Source organism: Trachypithecus francoisi, unplaced genomic scaffold (assembly GCF_009764315.1).
Source record: "Trachypithecus francoisi isolate TF-2019V2 unplaced genomic scaffold, Tfra_2.0 Lachesis_group11, whole genome shotgun sequence".
In the NCBI taxonomy this organism is placed as follows: Eukaryota; Metazoa; Chordata; class Mammalia; order Primates; family Cercopithecidae; genus Trachypithecus; species Trachypithecus francoisi.
The window spans coordinates 20,976,684-20,994,587 of record NW_022681456.1 but is presented as its reverse complement, the minus strand read 5'-3'; the positions used below and the strand labels follow the sequence as shown (position 1 = coordinate 20,994,587).

The 17,904-nt window shown below is 52.3% G+C and overlaps 1 protein-coding gene across 9 annotated transcripts in view; it reads right to left on the bottom strand.

The window, feature by feature from the left end:
• Nucleotides 1-5,447: 5,447 nt before the first annotated feature.
• The window catches only part of HECTD4 (HECT domain E3 ubiquitin protein ligase 4), a 230,032-nt gene continuing 217,575 nt past the window's right edge, over nucleotides 5,448-17,904 (bottom strand). For 8 of the 9 annotated variants that reach the window (XM_033220529.1, XM_033220530.1, XM_033220532.1 and 5 more), the window contains exons 68-76: nucleotides 16,347-16,493; nucleotides 15,563-15,682; nucleotides 14,720-14,875; nucleotides 13,046-13,149; nucleotides 12,547-12,768; nucleotides 9,359-9,525; nucleotides 8,806-9,001; nucleotides 8,306-8,528; nucleotides 5,448-7,787 (exon numbers count right to left, since the gene is read on the bottom strand). In XM_033220529.1, the coding sequence (XP_033076420.1) occupies nucleotides 7,651-7,787; nucleotides 8,306-8,528; nucleotides 8,806-9,001; nucleotides 9,359-9,525; nucleotides 12,547-12,768; nucleotides 13,046-13,149; nucleotides 14,720-14,875; nucleotides 15,563-15,682; nucleotides 16,347-16,493 (1,472 nt within the window). In that variant the 3' untranslated portion in view covers nucleotides 5,448-7,650. Of the gene's footprint in view, nucleotides 7,788-8,305; nucleotides 8,529-8,805; nucleotides 9,002-9,358; nucleotides 9,526-12,546; nucleotides 12,769-13,045; nucleotides 13,150-14,719; nucleotides 14,876-15,562; nucleotides 15,683-16,346; nucleotides 16,581-17,904 lie in introns of those variants that run through there. The other variant, XM_033220536.1, reaches the window with a different exon arrangement.

Here is a 17,904-nt window from a genome sequence, read left to right as displayed (position 1 = left end):
AAACTGCTGACCTCGTGATGCCTGCCTTGGCCTCCCACAGTGTTGGGATTACAGGCATGAGCTACTGCCAACTGGCTGACAGTAGGGTTTTCTAAATATACAATTATGTCATCTGCAAACAGAGACAGTATGATTTCCTTTCTTCCTACTTGAATACCCTTTATTTATCTTGCCTGACTGCCTGGCCAGAACTTCCAATGCTATGTTGAATAGGAGTGATGAGAGAGGATATCCTTGTCTTGTGCTGGTTTTCAAAGGGAATGCTTCCAGTTTTTGCCCATTCAGTATGATATTGGCTATGGATTTGTCATAAATAACTCTTATTCTTTTGAGATGAGTTCCTTCAATACCTAGTTTATTGAGAGTTTTTAGCACGACAGGGTGAATTTTATTGAAGGCCTTTTTCTGCATCTATTGAGATAAATCATATGTTTTTTGTCATTGGTCTATTTATATGATGGATTACATTTATTGATCTGAGTATGTTGAACCAGGCTTGCATCCCTGGGATGAAGCCAACTGGTGGATAAGCTTTTTGATGTGCTGCTGGATTCAGTTTGCCAGTATTTTATTGAGGATTTTCGCATTGATGTTCATCAGGGGTATTTTCTTTTTTGTTGTGTCTCTGTCAGGTTTTGGTATTAGGATGATGCTGGCCTCATAAAATGAGTTAGGGAGGAGTCCCTCTTTGCTTTTATTTGGAATAGTTTCAGAAGGAATGGTACCAGTTCCTCTTTGTACCTGTGTTAGAATTTGACTGTGAATCCATCTGGTCCTGGGATTATTTTGGTTGGTAGGCTATTAATTACTGCCTCAATTTCAGAACTTGTTATTGGTCTATTCAAGGATTTGACTTCTTCCTGGTTGTCTTGGGAGGGTGTGTGTGTCCAGGAATTTATCAATTTCTTCTAGATTTTCTAGTTTATTTGCATAGAGGTGTTTATAGTATTCTCTGATGGTACTTTGTATTTCTGTGGGATCAGTGGTGATATCCCCTTTATCGTTTTTTATTGTGTCTATTTGATTCTTCTCTCTTCTCTTCTTTATTAGTCTGGCTAGTGGTCTATTTTGTTAGTCTTTTGAAAAAATGAGGTCCTGGATTTATTTATTTTTTGAAGGGTTTTTCATGTCTCTTATCTTCTTCAGTTCTGCTCTGATCTTAGTTATTTCTTGTCTTCTGTTAGCTTTTGAATTTGTTTGCTCTTGCTTCTCTAGTTCTTTTCATTGTGATGTTAGGGTGTCAATTTTAGATCTTTCCTGCTTTCTCCTGTGGGCATTTAGTGCTATAAATTTCTCTCAAAACACTGCTTTAGTTGTGTCCCAGGGATTCTGGTACGTTGTGTCTTTGTTCTCATTGGTTTCAAAGAACTTATGTATTTCTGCCTTAATTTCATTATTTACCTAGTAGTCATTCAGGAGCAGATTGTTCAGTTTCCATTGTAGTTGTATGGTTTTTTTTTTTTTTTTTGAGACAGAGTCTTGCTCTGTCGCCCAGGCTGGAGTGCAGTGGCCAGATCTCAGCTCACTGCAAGCTCCGACTCCCGGGTTCACGCCATTCTCCTGCCTCAGCCTCCCGAGTAGCTGGGACTACAGGTGCCCACCACCTCGCCCGGTTAGTTTTTTGTATTTTTTAGTGGAGACGGGGTTTCACCATGTTCGCCAGGATGGTCTCGATCTCCTGACCTCGTGATCCACCCGTCTCGGCCTCCCAAAGTGCTGGGATTACAGGCTTGAGCCACCGCGCCCGGCCTTGTTGTATGGTTTTTGAGTGAGTTTCTTAATCCTGAGTTCTAATTTGATTACACTGTGGTCTGAGAGACTATTTGTTATAATACATTCTTTTGCATTTGCGGAGGAGTATTTTACTTCCAATTATGTGGTCAACTTTAGAATAAATGCAGTGTGGTGCTGAGAAGAATGTATATTCTGTTGATTTGATTTGGGGTGGAGAGTTCTGTAGATGTCTATTAGGTCCACATGGTCCAGAGCTGAGTTCAAGTCCTGAATATCCTTGTTAATTTTCTGTCTCATTGATCTAACATGGACAGTGGGGTATTAAAGTCTCCCACTATTATTGTGTGGGAGTCTAAGCCTCTTTGTTGGCCTCTAAGAACTTACTTTATGAGTCTGGGTGCTCCTGTTGGGTGCATATATATTTAGGATAGTGAGCTCTTCTTGTTGCATTGATCCTTTTACTATTATGTAATGCCCTTGTCTTTTTTTTTTTAATCTTTGTTGGTTTAAAGTCTGTTTTATCAGAGACTAGGATTGCAACCCCAGATTTTTGTTGCATTCCATTTGCTTGGTAAACATTCCTCTATCCCTTAATTTTGAGCCTATGTGTGTCTTTGCACGTGAGGTGTCTTTGCATGTGAGATGGGTCTCCTGAATACAGCACATCGATGGGTCTTGACTCTATCCAATTTGCCAGTCTATGTCTTTTAATTTGGGCATTTAGCTCATTTACTTTTAAGGTTAATATTGTTATGTGTGAATTTGATCCTGTTATTATGATGCTAGCTGGTTATTTTGCCCGTTAGTTGATGCAGTTTCTTCATAGTGTCGATGGTCTTTACAATTTGGTATGTTTTTGCAGTGGCTGATCCCGGTTTTTCCTTTCCGTATTTATTGCTTCCTTTAGGAGATCTTGTAAGGCAGGCCTGGTGGTGACAGCATCTCTCAGCATTTGCTTGTGTGTAAAGGATTTTATTTCTCCTTCACTTATGAAGCTTAGTTTGGCTGGATATGGAATTCTGGGTTGAAAATTCTTTTCTTTAAGAATGTTGAATATTGGCCCCCACTGTCTTCTGGCTTGTAAGGTTTCTGCAGAGAGATCCGCTGTTAGTCTGATGGGCTTCCCTTTGTTGGTAACCCGACCTTTCTCTCTGGCTGCCCTTAACATTTTTTCCTTCCTTCATTTCAGCCTTGGTGAATGGGATGATTATGTGTCTTGATGATTATGAGGAGTATCTTTGTGGTGGTCTCTGTATTTCCTGAATTTGAATGTTGGCCTGTCTTGCTAGGTTGGGGAAGTTCTCCTGGATAACATCCTGAAGAGTGTTTTCCAACTTGGTTCCATTCTCCCTGTCACTTTCAGGTACACCAATCAAATGTGGTTTGGTCTTTTTACATAGTCCCATATTTCTTGGAGGCTTTGTTCATTCCTTTTCATTCTTTTTTCTCTAATCTTGTCTTCTCACTTTATTTCATTAAGTTGATCTTCAATCTCTGATATCCTTTCTTCCACCTGATCGATTTGGCTATTGATACTTGTGTATGCTTCACGAAGTTCTTGTGCTGTTTTCAGCTCCATCAGGTCATTTATGTTATTCGCTAAACTGGTTATTCTAGTTAGCAATTCCTCTAACCTTCTTTCAAGTTCTTAGCATCTTTGCATTGGGTTAGAACATGCTTCTTTAGCTCGGAGGAGTTTGTTATTACCCACCTTCTGAAGCCTACTTCTGTCAATTCGTCAAACTCATTCTCCATCCAGTTCTGTTCTCTTGCTGGGGAGGAACTGTGATCCTTTAGAGGAGAAGAGGTGTTTTGGTTTTTGGAATTTTCAGCCTTTTGGCGCTGGTTTTTCCTCATCCTCGTTGATTTATCTACCTTTGGTCCTTGATGTTGGTGACCTTTGGATGGGGTTTCTGTGTGGATGTCATTTTTGTTGATGTTGATGCTATTCCTTTCTGTATGTTAAGTTTTTCTTCTAACAGGCCCCTCTGCTGCAGGTCTGCTGGGGTTTGCTGGAGGTCCACTCCAGACCAGTACCAGAACAGCAAAGATTGCTGCCTGTTCCTTCCTCTGGAAGTTTCGTCCCAGAGGGGCACCTGCTCGATGCCAGCCAGAGCTCTCCTGTATAAGGTGTCTGTTGGCCCCTGCTGGGAGATATCTCCCAGTCAGGAGGCATGGGGGTCAGGGACCCACTTGAGGAGGCAGTCTGTCCGTTAGCAGAGCTCAAGTGCTGTGCTGGGAGATCGGCTGCTCTCTTCAGAGCTGGCAGGCAGGAATATTTAAGTCTGCTGAAGCTGCACCTACAGCCACCCCTTCCCCCAGGTGTTCTGTCCCAGGGAGAAGGGAATTTTATCTGTCAGCCCCTGACTGGGCTGCTGCCTTTCTTTCAGTGCTGCCTTGCCCAGAGTGGAGGAATCTAGAGAGGCAGTCTGGCTACAGAGGCTTTGCCGAGCTGTGGTGTGCTCCACCCAATTCGAACCTCCTGGCAGTTTTGTTTACACTGTGAGGGGAAAACCTGCCTACTCAAGCCTCAGTAATGGCAGACACCCCTCCCCACAAGAAGCTCGAGCTTCCCAGGTTGACTTCAGACTGCTGTGCTGGCAGTCAGAATGTCAAGCCAGTGGATCTTAGCTTGTTGGGCTCCATGGGGGTGGGATCTGCTGAACTAGACCACTTGGCTCCCTGGCTTCAGCCCCCTTTCCTGGGGAGTGAACTGTTCTGTCTCACTGGCATTCCAGGTGCCACTGGGGTATGAAAAAAAAAGAACTCCTGCAGCTGGCTCGGTGTCTGCCCATACGGCCGCCCAGTTTTGTGCTTGAATCCCAGGGCCCTGGTGGTGTAGGCACGGGAGGGAATCTCTTGGTCTGCAGGTTGCGAAGACTATGGGAAAAGCGTAGTATCTGGGCTGGAGTGCACCATTCCTCCCGGCACAGTCCCTCATGACTTCCCTTGGCTAGGGGAGGGAGTTTGCTAACCCCCTGTGCTTCCTGGGTGAGGCAATGCTTCACCCTGCTTCAGCTCACCCTCTGTAGGCTGCACTCACTGTCTAACCAGTCCCATTGAGATGAGCCAGATACCTCAGTTAGAAATGCAGAAATCACCTGCCTTCTGTGTTGGTCTCGCTGGGAGCTGCAGACCAGAGCTGTTCCTACTTGGTCATCTTGCCACCCTTCCAAAGTTAGCTTTTATGAAGTACAAGAAAGGTAGAGTTGAAAGCATGAGAATAAAGTGACTCTGGGTGAAGACTACCATGGAACAGTAGGAGGGGACAAGCAGGTTACAGAGAACTGAGATTATCCAGAGTATAGCCAACCTGGGCTCCCTGGCCGGTGAGGCAGCTGTGCAAGGAGCTGAGTGTTGATCATGAACAGCAAGACTCAGCAAGTCCTCACATCTTTCCTGTATGTCCCTTCTGCACAAGGTAGGTCTATATCCACCACCTGCTCCTGAAGGAGGAGCTGTGTCTGAGGGGCCCAGACTCTGCCACGGTAACAATCCGCTTGAGAAAAATGCCCACACCAGGCCCAAGTGCAAAGACTAGCTGCCAGGACAAAAAGTGGGCAGGGGATGTAGGGTTAGGTTTAGCTTTGATCTTGGATTCCCCTGCCTTCGTAATTTCTACATGCAATGCACAGACTCAAGAGTCAGGTTCGGGGAAGGGTAGTTTAAAAGCCTCATGGGGTAAGAATCACGTCAAATGCCAAGAGACCATAATAATTAGAAACACTTTAATTCCTAGCCACTTGGCAGCGCTTAAATATCAGAGCCATCCAAGCATGCCAGTCTTTGAACTTGCTCAGCAAGAGTAGATGATCACACAACTCTTAAGGTAAATCAAAATTAGATGAAGGTTATTTATTGGTGTGACTTTTTTCCTTTAGTGAGCTTCCTTTACACAGCATGGTGTAAATAGCATCAGATTGAATGAAAAGTTTGTTAAATGCAACCATAAATAATTATAATAAATATACATCAAGTAACTTTACAGCACACATTTTTTAGGGCCAAGGTTTGGAACTGTCTGGACCTCAATGTGCTCTCGGAGAAGCAGCCATGTTAGCAGCAGATACCTTACAGCTGTCATCCACTCAAGTGATGGCCAACAGAAGCTTCTGAACTCCTCCTGGGGAGGTAGCTGACAAGTCCATTCAAGGGATGAGGACTAAAGAGAACCAAGAATTTAAAGATACAGGGAGGAAAAACCACTTCTAATAAATCCAAAGGCTCTTTCGTTTTGCAGAAATGAAAATAAAAGGATCCTTGTTGTCAGGAATACATCCTGGATGTGACCCCCCCAAACTCAAGGGAGCTGTGGCTGCTGGGGAGGCAGTGGGCTGACCATCTTCTTTCAAAACAGGGGAACTGCTTGCGGGCACTCACCTCCAGAGGTGACTTGCATCAAATACAACTGATGCAGCTGTCATGATTAACCCTAGGTCGATTTCATCCTGAGGTCAGGGGATCCTTTCTATAATGGTCCTTGATGCATTTCCTAAGAGTTACAGGGAGGAGATGGATGCTAACGGCTCTATCTCTAGAACTCACAATCTTTCCAGCAGGCCAGGGCACATCTTCTTTCTTGGACCAGCATCCACACTCCAAAACCTTCTAGATAGCACTCATTCAAAACTTCCAATATTCACAATATTATACAATAAATACAGCGATGTGATTCTGTGAGACCTGGCAAGGCCCAAAGTGACAGTGTCCAAAAAGATGGCCTGTGCTGCTCATGAACAGAGTACCATTGGACAAAGACCTATTTGGGGCAAAGATGCACTGGGGCAGTGGGTGAGCCTGGAGGCAGCCCAGCCCTGGCACACACACTTACATGGGGTGATGGGGAGTGCTAGGCAGGGCTGGCCAGAGGGGCAGAAGGACCCCCCTGGAGTCTCCATCTGGACTTGCGTGTCTGGGTCACTAAAGCAGACCCCGAATTGAGCAGAGCACCTCAGTCCACTCTTTTGAAAATGGGGGTGTGGCCCTTTCCCTTGTCCTATGTCACTGCAGGGAGGAAGGGCCATTTCTGAGCATTTTGTGCTCCTTTTTTGTGGGGTGGGCTTGAATCATGTGCTTTCCTCTTCAACCAGAGTCTCAGAGGAGGCCCCCACCTGAGCACTGTCTCCCACCTCTGGGTGTCTTCTCACCCCCTGCAGCTGGGATGCACCCAGCTAGGCTCTGTGAATTAAGGTCGGGATGAACCCTTGAGTCTCCTGCTCCTGAGGAGGCCTCAGATGAAAACTGTCAGACTAGGGCCCAGAAGAGACAGATGGCAGATAGGGAGGTTTGGGAGGGGCAGGGAAACCACTGTGGGCTTTTCCTCAGAAAAACCAAGACTGGGAGCAAGTTCTAAAGCAGGAAGATGAACATATAAAGCTCCCTGTGTGTCTCCCATGTTTGGGCAACTGGCCCAGCCACCTCTAGGTGGAGGGAGGCCTGCTGGGGCTGCCTCTGGAGCAACTCCAGCTGGAGGCCAGAGGGGAGGGCTGGCCACAGGCTTGTCTGTGGAGGCGCTCTGCTAAAGCACGGATGCTCTGTGTGGCTGAGGTCATTGTACCCCTGGCTTCCTGCTGGGTGGTTCTGTGATGGGGAACCAGCTGGGGCCTTATGGCATTAGAATCTGGTGGCCACGAGGGACAATGTCCAAGAAGATCAAATTAGACACAAACTGTCTGGGAACTAAACTATCCTACAAATAGACCACAAACAGGCAGCAAAAGAACCAACCCATCACGAAACGTACAAAGACAAAAGGTTAAGTCTTCCAGGAGGCCCTGGAACGTGGACGAAAGTTTGGAAAAGCAAAATGTTGCCAACTCCTCACGCAGGGCCCTGGAGGGACGGGCTGCAGTAGTGGCTTCCCAAGCCGGCAGAGCAGGTGCCTCAGTGACATCCTAATTCTGGGGCTTCCTCCTGTCAGCCACTGAGGGGGTCTTCGCGGTAGTGAATGGCACAACGAAGTTTCTCCAGCATGATTTCCAGAGAGGAGTACTGGGGAAGCTTGATCATGAACATGCAGGTCTCCACGCGGATGTAGCGAGAGTCTGGGGAACCTACAAGAAACCGAGCCAGCGTCAGAGGGTTGGGCCCCCGTCTGTGAGGCTCCCATGGAAGCTGGGCTGGCCTCCGCTTCCAGGTTTGCCTCCTTGGGTAGCCCTAAGCCAATCCTGGCTCCCAGCAGGATGGGGATGAGGGCCTGGGAACCTGGGAGAAGTTCTTGGAGGGAAAAGGGGAGAGAGCTGCTGGACAGCATATGTGCCAAACTGCTGATGGGTTTGTCTGCCCAGCAAATTGTTTTGTTTTGTTTTGTTTTTACCCATTTTCTGCATTTAAAAGTTAGAAGATTTGAAGCGTTCTGGATTTTCAGCTTCTTTTAAGATATGAGAAGGTATCTAACAGCAGGCCCGTATGGCTGGTTCCTGCCCGGCCCTAATCCTCAATGATGTCTGGGTTTTGGCATGTGGGGCTCCTGTTCATTGTTCTCCCTTCACATGGGGCCTGGCAGCCCCAGTTCCAAACAGAGATGGGCTAGTGTGTCCCTACTTGGGAAATGGCCAGGGGAGGGCGGTACCTGCTGTGCCATCTGGGGGGGCAATCTTCATGGGGTACGGGGGCACATGGGCAGTGTCGGGGCCCCCATCTTTGCAGGGGCAGGTGAACGGGATGCGCTCCTGGTTGCAGGCAAACTTGATGAACTTGCACAGCTCCTCCTGGGTGAACATCTCCAGGGCCCCCCAGAAGAACTCGATGTGCTGGTCCGTCTCCATCAGCCCCACCTGGTACATGGTGTGGGCCTGGGGAGGAGAGGCCGAGGTGTCAGGAGCCCTGGAACCCCACCTACCCAGTACCTCCCCAGCCCTGGGGTCTGCAGGCCAGGCCCAATCCCAGAGCAGGGTGCAGCGTGTGGGCTGTGAGCACAGGGAGATGACAACGATGACAATGATACAGGTCTATGGCAAGGACAGAGCTGAGATAGGCCAATGCCGATGCCGGCTGCTGGACTTAAGGGTGACAGGGAGGCAGGCCTGGGGCTCACCACCTCCCTGCCCAGCCTAGCCCTGGGCCGTCTACCTTGAGGAACTCGAGGTTGATGTAGGGGAGGCCGCAGGTGCGCAGCTCCATCTCCAGCGGGCTGAGCGTAGTCAGCAGCTGCAGGGGGATGATGGAGCCCAGGCCAGCCCGCACGGCCGTCACGCACTCCACATTCTGCAGCTCCCGCAGCCGCAGGCTCCGGATGGCTGCCGCATAGATGTCCTTGTTCTCCCACCTGCCCAGGTGAGGGGCACAGGTGAGGGAGAACACCACCAAACAGCTGGGTCTGGGAGCCACACCCACTCAGCCGGAGGTCCTGGATCCTCTCTTGGGAGAGGCCTGGGGCCCAGCTGCCCGGGTCATCCCAGTCCTTTCCTGCCTCTGGTGCCGCCACCTCAGAGCTGCTGTTTTCTCAGTAAACCCCTTCTGCTGAGGACCCTCTTTCTTGGCACCCACCATCCTGCCTCATCTCCCTCCCCTGGTGAAATCCACCTGTCACCTGACCTAGGTCCTTGTGCCATTGCCCAGGAACAGATGCTGCTGTCATACCCTGGCCAGCCCCCGCCAGCCCCCACCACGTGCACACACTCACGCCACAAGGATGTGCCGGCCCCGGCTGCACAGCTCCACCTCCTCGCCCGTCATGGTGAGGTAGGTGAACCTGCAGCAGGGCTTGTTGGGGCTGTCAGGGCTCTCGGTGGCCAGGTGCTGGGAGGCAATCTCAGCGCACAGGGCCTCTAGCTCGGTCTCGTCATTGATCTGGAGGGTGGAGGCAGAGTGAGGCTCATTACAAGGCCATGGGAGGTGGAACCCTGATCCCCAGGTGGCTGGGCAAATCCCAGGTGCAGCTGGTGGGATCTACCCTTGGCCGTGTGGATAGGCATGTGACATGGGCTTGGCCAATCAGAACCTGACATCAGTTCAGGGCCGGGCATGTGACCGAGGCCAGGCTGAAGAGACCCACATTCCAGGCCTTTTCCCATGACTGTTTGGAGGCAGCGATCCTGTCTCACTGGCACGGGCGGACTATAGGATGGGAAACCCTTTACTGCTAGAGGCCACCTCTGCCCATATGCTGGGAGAGCCTGCCTGAGACTAATTTTGCTTTCTTTGCTTTTTCTTTTCTTTTCTTTTTTTTTTGAGACAGAATTTTGCTCTTGTTGCCCAGGCTGCAATGCAGTGGCACGATCTGGGCTCACTGCAACCTCTGCCTCCTGAGTTCAAGCAATTCTCCTGCCTCAGCCTCCTGAGGAGCTGGGATTACAGGCGCCCACCACCATGCCTGGTTAATTTTCGTATTTTTAGTAGAGACAGGGTTTCACTATGTTGGTCAGGCTGGTCTCGAACTCCTGACCTCAGGTGATCTACCTGCCTCAGCCTTCCAAAGTGCTGGGATTACAGGCGTGAGCCACTGCACCCAGACCGCTTTTTCTTTTTTTTTTTTTGAGATGGATTCTCGCTCTGTCAGCTGGAGCGCAGTGGTGCGATCTTGGCTCACTGCAACCTCCGCCTCCTGGGTTCAAGTAATTCTCTGCCTCAGCCTCCCGAGTAGCTGGGATTACAGGCACCCGCCACCATGCCTGGCTAGTTTTTGTATTTTTAGTAGAGACGGGGTTTCACCATCTTGGCCAGGCTGGTCTTGAACTCCTGACCTTGTGATCCACCCGCCTCAGCCTCCCAAAATGCTGGGATTACAGGCGTGAGCCACCGCGCCTGGCCTTTCTTTTTTTTTTTTTTTTTTTTAAAGCAATCTGGATAAGAGGCCTGAGACCAATACTAGATGACACTGTTTGAACACCTGGATTTGGCCCTGCCTGAAGTCAAACCCATCATGGTTTTTGTTTTAAGAGCAACTAATTTTTTTTTTTGAGATGGAGTCTTGCTCTGTTGCCCAGGCTGGAGTGCATTGGCACAATCTTGGCTCACTGTAAGCTCCGCCTCTCGGGTTCAGGTCATTCTCCTGCCTCAACCTCCCAAGCAGCTGGAGACTATAGGCACCTGTCACCATGCCTGGCTAATGTTTTGTATTTTTAGTAGAGACGGGGTTTCACTGTGTTAGCCAGACGGTCTTGATCTCCTGATCTTGTGATCTGCCCACCTAACCCTCCCAAAGTGCTGGGATTACAGGCATGAGCCACCGTGCCCAGTCTAAGAGCAACTAATTTTAAACAATTTTTTCTAAAGCTGGTTGCAGCTGGGATTTCTGTCCCTTGCCACCAGACAGCCCTGACTTAGTCCTGTCTGTGGAGGTGTACAGGCTACTGCCTCCCCACATTTGGCGACCAGAATCAGGGTCCAGGGAAACTCATTCACACTGTCTCTGCTGGGCTACCTGGGAGACGACAGGGTCAGACCCAAAGGAGACTGACTGCAGCTCAGGGACAGTGACAGGTGGACGGACATTCAGGTCTAAGCCTGGAGTCTCCTTAGTAGCAACCTCCCTATCCCTTCACTGCAGACACTCCACTGATCCAAGTCGAGAGCATTTCTTTCCAGTACACATCCCACAGCACCATGTGGTTCTGCACCCCACACCCTCTGGGGCCCTGGCCATCCCTGCAGCCGGAAGCCTCAGCTGGCCTGTCCGCCAGGACCCCGCCTCGCATCCCCTGCAGCCCCAGCCTGCGCTGCACCCAGGGCCCCAGAAGGACTCCTTGGAAGAGTGCAAGAGATGCATAAACCCTCAGTCCACTGTGGGTGTTCTCCTTCCACCCTTTAGACAATGCCTTGTCATCCCTGTTTCTACCGAGAAGCCACTGGCATCCGGGACTCTGGCTCTGCTATTGTCTTGCAATGGCTGCCCTGAGTGACCCAGGGGGACAATGGCAGAGACCTGGCCAGGCAGTGCCTCAGTCAGCCACGGAGTATTCTGCTGGCGTACCCAGAAGCAGCTGGCACCTCCTTCACCTGAGGCCCAGGAGAGAGCAGCTTCTGCCAGGCCTCAGGCACGATGTTCACTCTCGTGGCCTTGAGGGGCACTGGGTGGGATGTTGCCCTCCACACTCAGCCAGGATGGTTCTCTCAGCTCCAGGGCGTGTGGTGCTGGAGAGCCCGGAAGTCAGAGCAGGCAGCCCTGGGCTCCCGGTGGCTCTGCTCCCTGCCAGCTGTGAGGGCCTGGGCAAGTCACCTCCATTTGGTGAGCCTCACCTTCCTCCTGACCTTGTGATGATGGAATAAAGCCCTCCACCCTCCACCACGAAGGAGACAAGCCTGGACACTCCCTGAGGACAGGGTGAGTGCCCGGAGCCTGTCTGGCCCATGACAGGGCCTCAGTGACGGCCACTGAGTGAATGGAGGGACTGTGGACCCCATCCACCTCCAGGGGGGTGCTGGGCAACAGCACCATGCTCTCAAAACCTACGGGTGCCCTGGACAGGCAGGAAGGGCTCCATCCTGACGCCTCTCCCTTGGTTGACCTCAGGTGGTCCCAGGGTTGACTCCTGTGGTCTGAGGCCCTGAAACAACTCTTAACCTGCACCCCTACAGGCGTTCCCCCAGTGCCTGTTCACTCAGCTCCAGGAGCCCTTACTCATGGCCAGGTGATGAGCACCAATGTGGGAGGACCAGCAGGGCTGGTCATGTTACCTCCAAGCTCTGCTGCCAGCAGGGAGGGAGGCCAGAGGCCTCTGTCCCTATGAAACAAGCCTTCCTGGCAGATGGCTCACACCCCTAAGGTCCTCTGGGGGATCCCAACCCAGCCTCAGCAGGGAGCTCGGGTCTGCATGGAGGCCTAAGCAAGGTGGCGGGGAGGCCCCGGGAAGAACTGTGCCTTGTACTCACGCTCTCAAACTTCTTGACGTAATTGTAGGTGAGGATGTCCGCTTCCTGCAGGTCTTGCTCAGGGTCCAAGGGCTCGCCCACCAGCGTCTTCCAGAAGGAGGGCAGGAGGTCCAGGGGCAGCGGGACGTCTGCCCGAATAGCAATGCCCAGCAGCTGCCCCAGGAAGTGCAGCAGCTGCTCTTCCCCGTAGGTGATGGGGCTCGGGGTCAGGATATACTTGCCCTGGAAGCGGAGGCGGGCATGAGGTGACCTGGGCATGGGCCTCTGTGCCCGCCAATGAACATGTGTTTCAGGCCACCGCACCCTGTGGCAGGCAGGAGAGAAGTCACTGCAAGCTCCCAGAGCCTGCCCAGGCAGTGTGCAAGGGCCTGTCCCCACAGATTGGGAGGGTTTCTGAAAAGGTTTAATTTTGATGAGACACACACTGCCCCGCCACCACCAGCCACTGCGCTGGGACCTGAGCTTGGGGACGTGGAGCCTCCTCTCGGTCTCCGCCTACCTTGTTCTTATTGACAGCTGAGCTGGGGCACAGCAGCAGCAGCGACAGCGAGGAACTCTGCAGCTCCTTACACACCTGCCACAGGAAGTGGCGGAAAGAGCCGCCTGCAGGACAGATGAGAAACATGGGCACCTGGAGGCGTCCCAGCGGGAGGTGGCACCGTTCCCTCCCTCTCACCTGCTGGCCAGAGCGGCCACTCTTTCCATGGCCTGCCTGCCGCTGTGGCGGGGTGGAAAGAAGCCACCTCAGGCCTGGGAGGCCTCAGGTCCAATCCTGCTCTCCACTCACTAGCGGGGCCACCCAGTGATACCACAGAGGGCAAGATGTCCCCGAGGCTCAGTCACCTGTCTGTCAAATGGGAGAGTGACCGTACCTTCCCCGAAGGCCATTCGAGAATTCAGTGAGATCACTGCAGGTCCCCACACTGGCAACCTCTCACAGCTGCAAGCCTGCCTGAGTTGTGGACTTGTTTGGTCCATGTCTGTCCCCCTGGGCTGCCTGGTTTCACTCAGCACTGCTTCCCCCACTGCCTGGGCTCGCATCTGCCCAATGACTGTGTAAGTGAATGGACACGTGTGAATGTGCAAAGGGCAACGGTCACTGCTCATCCTCTCCTGCCGCCATTCAAGATGGGCCTTTGGTTTCCTTGCAAATCTCCTCCTCTGGCCTTCCCTGTGTTCCCTATTGGTACCCTGAGGTCAGGGAGCTCTGAGCACAGCTGTGCCCACACCCTGCTTGGTCAGAGCCACATGGAAACCCAGTGTGGGGGCCCAGTGCAGGGGCAGATGTTGGGCCTGGCCCTCACCTCTGCTTCAAGGAGAAGCAGGAGCGTCCTGACTGCCGACACCTGGAAGGCCAGGGGCCTGGACCCTGGAACCCCAGTTGGCTGCCTGACCTTGGGAAGTGACTTGGCTTTGTGGAGTCCCAGTTTCCCTATGTGTAGGATGGGCCAGGGCTGGCACTCTGGGCAGGTTCACTGCTGTGGGGAGGATAAGGTGTCGAGCGTGAGCCTGGGCTGTCAGTGAACCAGAGCTGTTCTCAGAGAGGCCTAGGAGGCCTGCGCATAGGATGCCAGGGTCCTCTGTCTGGGAGGCAGCTGCATTCCCGTGGGGGCAGATCAGAGGAAAGGGGAGAAGGAGCTGGGTGGGGGCTCCCTCCTGCCCGGACAGCCTTTCCCTCCAGGGTGCCCAGCTGTGGAGAAACTAGGTTTCTTCTGCATCTGCAGTGGAGACATTTCCTGAACTTCTGGGGCTAAGCATGAGGGTCACAAGGGAGCACTTGCTCAGCTGCCAGTCCTCATCCCTGCGGAGTGCGATGGTGCCATCTTAACCAAGGACTCCCCAACACCCTGCCTCTCATGGGGCACACACAAGCTTTCAGGCCTACCAACTCCTCAGCCAGGGCCCTTCCCGGGGAGGGGGCCAACCGGCACCGAGAAGGGCCCTGAGAACAGGTGCCATCCCCAAGCCCAGGAGGGACTGGGTGAGGCTTCCACAGGGGCACGGTCTGGAGGACATGGGTATGAGGCCACTCTGGGTGCAGACCAGGCTTCTGCAGCACAGGCGCTGAGGATGCAGCTTTTACTCTTAGGAATGGAGGTCTTGGGCAGCTGGGGCTAAGGCTGGACACTAAACACAGCTCCTTCAGCGGGAAGCCTGGTGGGCCACAACTTACTGGTGCCGTGGACCTCCTCCCCAGTGAAGCGGATGTTGAAGGCATATGTGGGGTCACCACCACTGGCCAGCTTGACACAGAGCTGAGACGACGGCACTGAGGCCAGCTGCCTGGCAGCCTGACAGAAGTAGGAGTTTTCAGAAGCTCTGATTTCCCCTGGAAAGTGAGATGAGCTGATCAAAGCACCCCCCGCAGCAGCCCTCTGCCCTCCCATTGAGGACAGACCCTGGGCCTAGCAGGCCTGTGCCTGTGCCTGGACCCCTGCTCCCTCACTGGCCCCCTGTGCCTTCTCTGCCCTTAGAACATCTTAGAGCCTTCTGTGCCTTAGCACTTGTGGCTCCCACCTCTGGAACCTGCCCTCCTGGGCCACCAGTGCTTGGACCCTTCTCATCTTCTAGAAGCTTCCCTCTGCCTCTTGGGGAGGTCCTCGCCCCCCAATTCCTCTCTCGTTTCCTCTGCGTGTATCTTTTCTGTCTGTCTATACGCTGTGGCAGAGACTCTGGGGAGCCTCCCCAATGCCCTTCTCTCCCTTTCCTTTGATGCTGGAATCCTCATTTTTGGCAGTCGCATGGCTGATCAGAGCAAAGCCTGCCCCATCTGACCCCATGCAGCTAGGCGGGCCCCTGGAAGCCAAGCTCCTTCTGCTATGCCCCTTCCCCGAGCTCCTGAAGGGACCTTCCAGCAGGAAGCCACACACCAGGATGTTCCAGCAGAATGACAGGAGGAACTGCCGCACCAGCCCTGGACCCCCTTCTTCTAGAAGCTTCTTTTATGTTCCAGAAATCCACTAGTGTGTTTAGGCACTGCCATTTTGCATTTTTTGCCCTCTGCAGCCAACCTCACCTCCCACAATTTCCAGTGGGTCCAAGGTGATCTCAGGTGCCGCGTGGTCCGCTGTCCTCTGCACAGTGGCATTCAGCACTCGATTCATCACGGTCACCTTCGTGTCATAGAAGATCAGCCCTAAGGGGAGGAATGTGGGAGAGGCTTGGGTGGGGCTTTGTCCCTTCCTTCCCAGACCCTCAAGACTCTCTTCAGGTCCCTGGGTGTGGCACTCTCAGGCCCCCTGGTGGCAGCAGAGCCGGGTCCTGACTGTGGAGGGTGGTGTGTCGCATCCAGCCAGCTGCTAAGTGCATTTACCCTTTGTCATTCCCAGGAGACACCCAATTTCCAGAAACAATGCAAAGAAACTAGAGTTGCAAAATGGAATGTAGAAAATAATACCTATTTTTAATTTAAAAAAAAGACAAAAAGCTCTGTGTGTACACACGTGTCTGTTTGTATGTGAAGAGAAAAGTCTGGAAGGATACTCATCTGTTAACAATGTCACTCTGGGATGTAGGGATGTGGAGGCCAGATAGTAAACAGAACTTCATATATTTCTAATTAATTTGAAAACCTTAAAAATAATTTTACTTTTCAGAGCATACGTTACTTTTATAATTAAAGTAACTTCCTTTGGGTGGACCTGTTGCTCCAGAGGAGCCCAGCCTGCTAGATGAAAGGTTTCGGGGGGAAGGCATCTTCCCGGGGGGCTGCCCAAGGACCCTGCCTGTGGATTCTGGTCCTGGCGTCTTGCAGGTCACCTCTCTCTTCCGGCAGGGCCAGGGCGGGTGCAGGCACTGACCTTTGGCCTCCTTCAACAGGGCGGCGATGCTATGGGTGTACATAGGTGTCTGGCGCTGCTCCACCAGGGGCAGGAAGAAGGTCTCCAGCGTGGTGTTGAGGGACTGCAGCAAGGCGAAGCGCAGGCGCAGGCTCTCGATGGGCACGTCTGCAGGGCGCAGGAGCAGTCAGGCTGAGATCTTGGCCAGATCGGCTGAGATGCCTGACTCACAGGCAACACAGGGGGTCCCTATCACTGGGAACAGGAGTGGTGGATTTTTTACCTAGGACCCTGGAGACGCTGTCAGTGAGCGAGTGGCCCCTGATGTGCCTGTGCCTATGCCAAGCAGACACAAAGGGCGAGGCCCTGGCTGGCCAGATGGAGGTGCTGGCTCTTAAGGAGTCCAAGGCCCCCTCATCTACCTTCAGGGCCATGCCAGGGCTGTCCACTGTATTATTTTTTGACTTACTATTTTGAAATAATAATATAGGAGGTTGCAAAAATGGCACAAAGAGTCCCGTGTACATTTCACCCAGCGTCCCCCAATGGCGATGTCATATCAAAAGCAGTAAACTGTGCTACTGGCACACTGCCCTTCAGTTCTTCACCCTTCACATTGCCACAGACGGAAGTCAGGGACAACCTCTTGCCCACCTTTACCTCCTTGGCACCCAGGAGAGAGCAAGGACTCTGCACCTGTTGCTGATGAGGCAAGCGGCTGAGCACAGCCCCTGGTGCGAGTGTAATGAGCTGCTCGCCAACACCTTGTAAAGGGGGGACGTCTGGGAACTAACAATTTATATTTTGTGTGCAATCCTAGTTTTTTTACGGAGATGGAGTTTTCCTCTTGTTGCCTAGGCTGGAGTGCAATGGCGTGATCTTGGCTCACTGCAACCTCCGCCTCCTGGGCTCAAGCGATTCTCCTGCCTCAGCCTCCCAAGTAGCTGGGATTACAGGCATGTGCCACCACGCCCGGCTGATTTTGTATTTTTAGTAGAGATGGGGGTTTCTCCATGTTGGTCACGCTGGTCTTGAACTCCCGACCTCAGGTAATCTGCCTGCCTTGGCCTCTCAAAGTGCTGGGATTACAGGCATGAGCCACCGCGCCCGGCCCAGAGAACAGCTTTCTCTCTTTCGAAAGACAGGGGCACCCGAATGGGACTTCCTGCAACCCTAGCTTTTAGTAAAAACATGGTGTTCTCCATTATGAAGGCTCATGCCTCTACTGCAAGCTATCAGACTATAAATGCTTCTCACTCCCCATGGCAGCCTGGCCTCAGTGGGGCCTCCAGGCAGTGGCCTGGGCATCCCCTGCAGCCATGCATTTCTGTATCTGCTCCCTGGCTTTGCTTTCATGGGCATTTAAAAAGGCCCCAGACTAATTAGGCCACAGTCCTGGCCCCCTGGCTTGCTCTCCCTCTTTCGTCAGCCCCCTCTTCCTTGCGCACCTGGCGCATAGCAGGTGTTCATGTTCTGAAGTGTTCGTTTGATGGGTGTCTAAATGAATCCAGCCCTTGTAAACGCCCCTTGTCAGGGGGCATGCCCGCATCAGGCAGCAGGGGAGGGGACAGGCCCAGGG